Source organism: Bidens hawaiensis, unplaced genomic scaffold (genome assembly GCF_021521415.1).
Source record: "Bidens hawaiensis isolate Kalapana, Puna unplaced genomic scaffold, B.hawaiensis_p1.1 tig00029616_1, whole genome shotgun sequence".
Classification (NCBI taxonomy): domain Eukaryota; kingdom Viridiplantae; phylum Streptophyta; class Magnoliopsida; order Asterales; family Asteraceae; genus Bidens; species Bidens hawaiensis.
In genome coordinates this window covers 127,289-136,577 of record NW_027494906.1, presented here as the reverse complement: position 1 = coordinate 136,577, position 9,289 = coordinate 127,289, and the positions used below count along the sequence as shown (strand labels likewise).

The 9,289-nt window shown below is 32.4% G+C and overlaps 1 protein-coding gene across 1 annotated transcript; it reads right to left on the bottom strand.

Moving 5' to 3' along the window:
• Positions 1-287: 287 nt before the first annotated feature.
• LOC143579149 (uncharacterized) lies at positions 288-8,336 on the bottom strand. Its single transcript, XM_077062533.1, has 4 exons — positions 7,533-8,336; positions 3,212-3,452; positions 3,076-3,118; positions 288-3,015 (listed from the first exon to the last, which is right to left on the bottom strand). The coding sequence occupies exons 1-4, from the start codon at positions 8,334-8,336 to the stop codon at positions 288-290; spliced, it is 3,816 nt and encodes a 1,271-aa protein (XP_076918648.1).
• Positions 8,337-9,289: the final 953 nt, after the last annotated feature.

The following is a 9,289-nucleotide window of genomic DNA, read 5'->3' as shown; positions in this document are numbered from 1 at the left end:
CTTTATTTATTGTCATCGAAAAGCAAAGACGAACGGGAAACTGCTTTCTTGTAAGTTCGAATGGGAACTTGTCGTCTTCAGAGAGACTTAGAGGGATTCTTATCAAAAATACTCTCTCCCCACTATGTTGCCCGGCAGCTATTTCTACGTCAATAGCATTACGGCGGAAACCTTTGCATATCAATCTTGTGCCATTACATAGACCACGTGAAGGATCCATATTCCGTAATAATATTATTGGACATCCAATTTTTAATAGAAGTTATGAGGTGGCAAACCGCTGACATTTAGTGCATTAAGAACTCGATTGGATAGAAGTGGTGCTTATCGTCCTCAACTTCGTCAAAACTATAATAAACATTTTCCTCCCCTTGAAAATTGTCCAACATTTGATCGTTAATGTCATCAACACTTTCATTCCTTGTGGATAATATTGCTCTAGATGCTATATAATCTGAAGTGCAAACGTTGTTTTCGATTGATGGAAAGATTGCATTGAACAATTCCTTTATAGAATTTTCTTTGGTAGTGAATGGAATTGTCATGTCATCTGGGATGCGGATTAAGTTTCCTTCGATAGCTTCTTCAGATCCATCACCGACTCTTAAAAGAAAATCAGAAAACCACGAATCATTTAATGCTCTCATATTTATGGTCAACCGCATCTTTTTAGTAACGGACCATAGAGGAGACATTCGAAAACTTGAGTCTACAATCTGTGCTCGAGTGCCACGTTTAACAACCGGCAACACCTGTCTGAAATCACCTCCCATAACCATTATCTTTCCACCAAATGGGAGTCTAACGCCAATGATGTCTTGCAATGTGCGATCGACTGCCTCTATCACCTGTCGTTTGGCCATCGATGCTTCATCCCATATTATTAGTTTAGCTAACCTAATTAGTTCAGCGGTCCCACTTTGATGGTTGATCTTGCACATCGAATTATTATTAAGATTGATGGGTATTTTGAACCTGGAGTGAGTTGTTCTCCCTCCTGGCATATTATTAGCTGCAGCACCTGATGAAGTTGTTGCAAGAGCAATAATACCACGTGAACGAACTTGAGCAAGCAAGGCTTTGTACACAAATGTTTTCCCTGTTCCACCTGGACCATCTATAAAGAACAAACCCGGACGATCATTATCCACGTGCGTCATGATCTCATAATACACGACTTTTTGGTCAAAATTAAGTGAATCTCTGGCAGATAAGTGTTCATGTTCCACAACTATCCTGTACTCATCTTGTACCTCACGATGCATTGCATATTGCAAGTTAACATCTTCTGTAATCTTCGGAAGATCAAATTGATTTATACTTGTACCCATAGATTGTAAAAAGCCCCTAATGTCAACAAGAACCATATCTTGAACTCGATGAATATTTTCACAATGTAACCGATAATCTTCAGACAATGAATCAAAGTGGTCATTCCATAACTTGCGGACATCTCCAGGTTTACAAAAAATCAATATTGTTGCGAATAACCCTCTAAGAGCTTTAGGAAATTGAAATAGAGAGGCTTCTGTGAGACATTGTGATAAACAATCATCGTTCTCAATTAGGCCTATCTCAAGGGCTGCTCTTCGAATTGTCGGATACTTTACACCATTAACTGTGCAAAGATCTTCAAAAGAGGTAGGCCCTTTGACATTTGACAAAAGTAGGCGTAAGTAGTACCTTTCCCCTTCAGCCGGATTAGCCGAAACAAGACGACCTCTTTGTGGCTTTAATACACGACGATTCCAACGACGTGATCCCGCATTCCATGTGAAGTGTTTTGGAAAATCTTTATACAAGTATTCCCTTGCCATTTCATCCAATCTATTTGTCTCAAAAAATGCAGTCAGCATGGTTTTCTTATTTCTTTCCCTATCAACAACTTCAGACATTATATCATCATCTCTAAACCTGACCATCTGCTTATTAGGTAGATGAACTTGCAACGTCAATACAGCGGGAACGATTTGAGAAAGGGGGAAGGAAAAAATACGCCACATAGCCTCCGGGGGAGATACGTAGCGTGCATCTTGAAATCTCTTGATCTCGTTAATAATAACCTCTTGTTCATCTGGATCGATTTGAATAACCTGTTTGTCATGTCCTTTGTAAACATATTTGAATATATACTTCACAGATTTTATACTTGAGCAAGCCTCGAGATTCATGTGGCAGTTGAACAGCATCAAAAGCATTGGGTTATACGGGACAACCCATCTGTTATCAAGAAATTCTCCTCGTACGTTCACCATTATTCCATTGTTTCTTCTTCGATATAATGGATATGCGTCCTCTCCTTGTGTTGTTTGGTCATTAAATTGTCTTGGATAGCGAAAACGACAGGAATTTGGGTTCCCTTGCATCTCTTGCATACAAGGGCAGTCTGGTCGTAAATTTCTGCAAGGACCATGCATCATGTTCTTGAAAACAAGATCATGCAATTTAGGATGTCTTCGCACATCAGGAATTTCAGCACACACGACCTTATCATAATGGTTTGGATTATTAATTTTGTCTTGCGGGTACATGATAAGGAAGAAATGTGCATGTGGCAAACCACGTTTTTGAAACTCGATAACATAAACGTATGCCTTAACTTCTCCGAGGAGATGTTTTTTCAAGAGTTGTTCTTTAAGATCTTCAAGTTTAGCACGAAAAACTCTTGAAACAAGATCTGGACAATCTTGTGCGGTTTGACCAGGTTTTAAGTTATCACATATCTCAGGCCATTGAGGATTACACGTCATCGTAAAGAATAAATCAGGCTTACCGTCATCTTGTACTAAAGTCATAGCATCTAGAAACCGACGTCGCATGTCGCGAGGCCCTCCGATGAAACTTGCAGGCAACACGATCCGTTGTCCGACTCTATTCGGACGAACCTCACCAGCGTGAACACAATCAATACCTTGGTACAAATCAGCTCTTATCTTATCCTGGTTTCGTTCACAAAATTGTAAGCGTGACGTCTCAAGCTTTATATAAACATCTACACCAAACTGTTGTAGCAATCTACCACCAAACAGAAGTACATTTTCAGCTGACCGAATTTGGAACTTGTAACATTAATACTCTCGCATAGCTACAGTTGTTCTACTACCTTGTCTGTTAGCATCTGAATAGATTAGAAAAGGAAATAATTAATTAATTACACGTTAGGATACTATCTATGATATTCACTTTGAAAACAGAGTTAGATTATTGGTACCTTCTGTCTCTTCGTCGATGTTGTCGTGATCATTGAGGACTTCGCTGATTAATACACCTTGGCGTGGTATGTTAGGATGCCAACCCGACTCACCATTAGGGAAAAATAGAGGATAGGACAATGGATCATAACAACCATAGTACGACTGAATATTTTGACTATATTCAGACCTGCCGTACATAACAATACTTCTTTTGTATGCAGTGATATTGTCATTCCTTTCAACCCAAATACCAGCAACCTATATAATGTTGTATTATAAATAAGTTAACAGGTTATTATAAGTTTATTTTAAATACATTAAATAATATTGCTTATTATACTCCTTTCGTTTTGCGGCGGAAGTAGATGCAGTTGAGGTAGACACATCATTCTGATCTTTTGGTTCTCCGTTGGTCATTGTAAATTTATGAAATACCTTGCAAATTAAATAATAACATTCACACTCGATTTTGAAATTATTAAGTTGTGTTAACAACATAAACCAACATTTCTAAAAAAACACGTTAATAATATATATCATACCTTTACGTAAATATGAAAAAGCCTGTTGAGATGGGACAAAGATAAAACTAAAAAATTCGAGATAACCCACCTATAAATAATAACAAACCAAAATACAAATGTGAATACATATTAAATACATATATATATGCAAGAATTTCATATATATATATATCACATTTATAATCGAATAGTTTAGATAGAGACCAATATAACTGTAAAAACTATATAACTGTAACACACAAAAAAAGGTCATCCACATTAGAATAAGTTCAAGATTATGTGTATACAGAATTATAGATTGTGCTAAAATTTAGTTATATGCAAATATTTTAGTTACAATAAAATTAATGATTTATATATATATATATATATATATATATAGAGAGAGAGAGAGAGAGAGAGAAAACATTTCTTTGAATAAATAATTTTTTATGAGTAAATATCATGCTATAGAAGTCTAATATTAATAAAAAAATCTATATGATAATACTTTGGAAAATTATGAACTTATGATTAACCAAATTTAATATGATTTATTATAAAAACTTATTAGAACTATCCAAGAGTCCAGAATATTAGGCTTAATTTGCGATGTATTAGTTAACAAGTTTCACATGTAAATGCACATATTAAGTAACAACAGAAAATACATGTATTTAATTTTATGGAATGCAATATCCTTTTAGTTTATACAGATGATTGTTTGAGTTACAATATATCAGTTGAAAGTGTATGGATGTGTTGAATTATTTGTAACAACCAACTAACAACTTATATATACATGTGTTCTTGATAAAGGAAAAGATATGCAAATAAATCAATGTCTCTAATCTAGTTAAATGGCTTGTCTTATGGATGAAAAGTAATTAGAGTTTAACTTTTATGAACCCAGCATAGCCTAAATATGTTTGTTAACACCAACTTAGTGTGTGTATTTTGTTGAAATTTGATAAGTAATAAGGTACTGTAAATCAAATCTTATTATTCATGCAAATTGGATTTTGTTGAAAGTATATCACTTAATGTTGTTCATATTTAAATTTTTACACATTACGAGTAACCTTGTTTCCCAAAAACATTTCTTTTGTTCTCATTGTGTATAGATATTGTTTTTAGGCACTTTAGTTATTGTAGTTAATAAACATTACATTTACTTTGCAAAAAAAAATTATTAATTATGAAGTATCAAATAGTTTTAAATACCAGATAACTTTGTATGTTGGTATGTTTCAGGTTAGTATTTGGTGATTCAACTGCAATTGAAGAATTTATCAATCAAAACTAAGTCACTCACATTGTAATTATATACAATAATTCATGAAGAAAAATGTTTGGCTGAATCAACGGCAAATTCCGTCGTCGTCGATATTTGGTACATTTACACTTTCATTATTTCATTTTATTAAAGGAAATTCATTCCTTCAGTCATTGTTTTTACATTTTGTTAGGTACTTGAACAAGAATAGAAGTAAATATAATACTTGTTTATTGATTCTAACCAACTATCGGTTGTTATTAATAAAAATGAAACAAAATGCTTTAAATTAAGCACACAAGTAGAGAAAACCAAAAACACAATATCCAAGGTGTAGTAAACTCAATTGTGAAGTCAACAAAGAAAATAAACAACAAATATAACACAAAAATAATAAGGTCTTAATTAAAAGAAAATGGGAAGTAAGCAAAAGAGAACAAATGTTTGTTCAACACGAACACAGACTATAAGAAGAACCCAGCATCTTAATATCACGCGCCTCAGGCATGTTTGGTTCATAATCGATCGTAGTTAAATTCGTTGACCTTAAAATATTCCCTACAAGTAATAAAAAAAATAAAACGTATCATATTACAAATAAAAATGGCACAATTAACATAGGTAATTAAAAAAAAATTAAATGCATAACTTACTATCTCGCAAACGAATCAGCTTGACCCGTGACACGTACACAATAGATTTATTTAACATTGCTTGAAAAGTTTTTATAATATCGATTTGTGTTGTGTCGTCTAAAATATAGTTGTATTATGTGACCGCTGTGACATATAATAATAGATTAGAAACCCAAAAGATAGTGTAAATATAAAACAAAAAACATATAATTTTTTATACGAATAATGACTTACGTTACATCTAACTAAAACGATAAGTCCCATATGATCGCGAACCCATGATAATTTTTCCAACGACAGCTACAACCAATATAAAGATTTTTTTTATATTATGTATATAATAAAATTAGCATATAATAGAAGGACGTACGTAAGGACCGTGATTTTACGTACCGGTAATTATTTTTTCATATCTCCTGTCGTGCGCGAGAATTTTTATAGTAGGCACTAATGGGTACAAACGGAATCCTCGTGGAACATGGCTTGTAAATTTAATAAGTTTAGTGTGTTCGTTAAATACAATCTTAAAATCACCGGCAAGCAACAGATGGTTTTCATGTTTTGGCCACTCTTTGTATTCAAAACTCTCTATTTGGAAACGATATAGTACGAACACGTTGCCCACTATATTCATGTCACGGTAAAAGTGCATTAAAGGTGCCTGTACGAATGCGGCTATTTGATGTCTCTAAAAAATAAAATATATTTAGTATCCAAAATAAAGTTTTACTACATGAGCATAGATGAAAAATGATCTTACGGCTTGGTCGAGAAAAACAATCAACAATTTGTTTTCACCGATTATAGGCAAAATGAAATCGACCCAAACAAAAGCCACGGTATACCAAACTCCGTATTGTGTGAGTGATGAAAAAGAGTCAACAATGGTATGCACATTCATGATCAATTAAACCTTCAAAACAAAGATGCAATACTTTGATATTAAAAAATAGAAATGAATTTCAAAAGAGTATAACACTAAATATGAAGATTTCTATCGTATTTAACAATAAAACATATATAAACACATATAAGAAATGTAAGATATAAAATAAAAATCTTTATTGCATTTTAATAAATGAGTTTTTTAGTTGTCAATATTATATATGCGTACACACACACACTATATATATATATATAACGAAATTTGAAACCTTTTATATTTGGACATTCATAATTGTATTTACAATATTCCATTATATACTCTTTTAACATTTGGATTACTGTCGTATGATTTGTTATAACCATTTGACCAATTATATCTACTTCATTTAGAATTCAGAATTCACTGCTTACCTATTTTGCAACATTTTGCAAAAATACTTTTATGTATATAAAATTTAATTATGTCTCTTACATCTTTAGAATTGATAGACAATTTTTATTGTTAATTTTCTAAACTTAACAATACCATTCTCAATTCATCACGAACCTCTACGTCATATTATTTATTTGCTAGTTACCTTGATTTCATTTTTATAACAACAACAACAACAATAATACAAATTTGTACTACACAGAAAAGTCTTTATGTAAAGCATGCATAACATTCAAATAAAAGTACATAAACGACATAATAGAGTTTCCACAAAATGAAAAAGTCAATTAGACCGGAAAAAACATAAAGTCAAACATTGTAACAAATGCATGATAGAAGCGCCCGAGACTAAAATCAGGGAGAAACTATAGTCTCGGTATAGATTGCACCGTGATTGAATTGGCTACAAAAGGAAGGAAATTTATAACCGAGCTCATCGAACCTCAAATCAACTTCAAGCAATTGTCCCCACTCCGTCATCACAAGACACGAGCCTCTTAAATTGTAATAAGTGATAGAGGTAATCAGTGGAAATCTTATAGACACTTTAAGAATATAAGATAATAACTTTATCCATACATCGTCATGTAACTTCCACAAACTTACATTCCCGAACTCTTTAGATCCAGGACTAACAAGCATATGGAGCTCGGATTTTATATCAGCTAAAACACCCAAATTTCCATAACCATAGACATCCGGAAAGCATAATTCTGAAAATTCCATCGTGTTTACGTCAAACCGAAGTATCATTTTTTGACCAAAATGCCGGTATTGGGCAACCGTGAAGTATAAACCATCACCACATAAAGTTCTCGGAGACCAATTGAAGGTTTCATGATGGAACGCAAGCTTTTTTAGGAAGCGCACGGTCCTCCATGAGCTTAATCGCATTGAATAGACATAAATGGCCAAAGTACCCCGTCTACGTTTTATGTGTACAATGCTGTAATCGAATGAAGAGTTAACACAAAAGCCGATTGCATCACTGTTATATTTATAGAATCCTTGTGAATTGGAGTTAGACAATTTTTTGAAGACGGTTGTTAATGGATTCCAAACAAACATCTCCCATGTAGTTATTAGGCAAACACATACCATGCCGTCTAAAGTAGCTAAAAATAAAAAATTTTCCGGATGAGCATTAAACGGGATGCTAATGTTGGTAGCCAATAAATAGTTCGCGGCTTTATAATTCAACGAACGAGCCTTGCACGATCGTGGACCTGCCTCGAGGAGTTTTTGATCACTCGATGCTCGCATGTAATCACAGTGAGCCTTTAGAAACATCGGCGTTGATATGAAATCTAACCATTCCTTACAGACGGTCTTGCACTGGGCAACAACATTTGGAGGGAGTTTTGCAATAATCTCCAGCATTAATACCATAACCGGAAAGGAAGATATCATTTTGATCTAAACAATGAAGTTTGGAAAAAGACAAATCATGTTTAGTTTAACATGTAAAATGTATTAAATATAAATATAACAAAAATATATTTAGTAAACAATTAGTTATAATATGTGTAAATAAATGAATAATACCATAACCATATGTATATTTTACAATTTTAGATTAGGAGGCGCCAACTAAATGACATAATATAATTCAAAGTAATTAGACTACCTTTGTACTTCTAACCGATGAAAGAACGAAAAACTTTTAGTTGAAGGCTAATATATCTATACCACATACCATATTGTTATAAAACAACAAAGTAACAAAAAAAAATCATACAAGGTGAAACTAAACAAAAATAAAAATGCTACAAACATACAAGAGTTACGTATAAATAAAGATGGAGATATGGATGACAATTAAACCTGGACCCGACGAGATAATCTGAAACATTTGGGACTTGGGACCGGGTTGAGATAGACTTTAAGATTATTGTCATTGATAACCCAACTCAACTAACCTTTTTTTAATAAATATATATTACATTATCTTTAGTTTTCATTATATTAGAAAATAATATAAATTAAAAACACATATATATATATATATACACACACGCTATAGAAGAGAAACCATAATATAAATTGGTAAGAAACCAAAAGAACTTAAAAGGCATCATAAATAAGTGATATGGAAATATGATTTATTTATGAGGAAAAAAAAACTAATAATAGGATTTAAAAAAATAATAATAATGAGAAAAAAATGAACTTTCGTAGTTAGAAAAATAAAAAAATAATAATGAAATAAGATTAAATAATAATAATAATAATAATAATAATAATAATAATAATAATAATAAAATAATGAACTTTCTATTAAAAAAATAAAAAAATAATAATGGGATAAGATTAGTTTTTCTATATTCATATTTTTTTTTAAAAGAGAAACAATATTATGAACC

Bases quoted from the DNA above. Each gene is read 5' to 3' on its own strand.
- LOC143579149 (XM_077062533.1), bottom strand. From the start codon at position 8,336: ATGATATCTTCCTTTCCGGTTATGGTATTAATGCTGGAGATTATTGCA. The intron at 3,453-7,532 runs GTAAGTTTGTGG...AACATTATATAG, and splicing joins GATCTAAAGAGTTCGGGAAT to GTTGCTGGTATTTGGGTTGA. The intron at 3,119-3,211 runs GTACCAATAATC...TAATCTATTCAG, and splicing joins CATCGACGAAGAGACAGAAG to ATGCTAACAGACAAGGTAGT.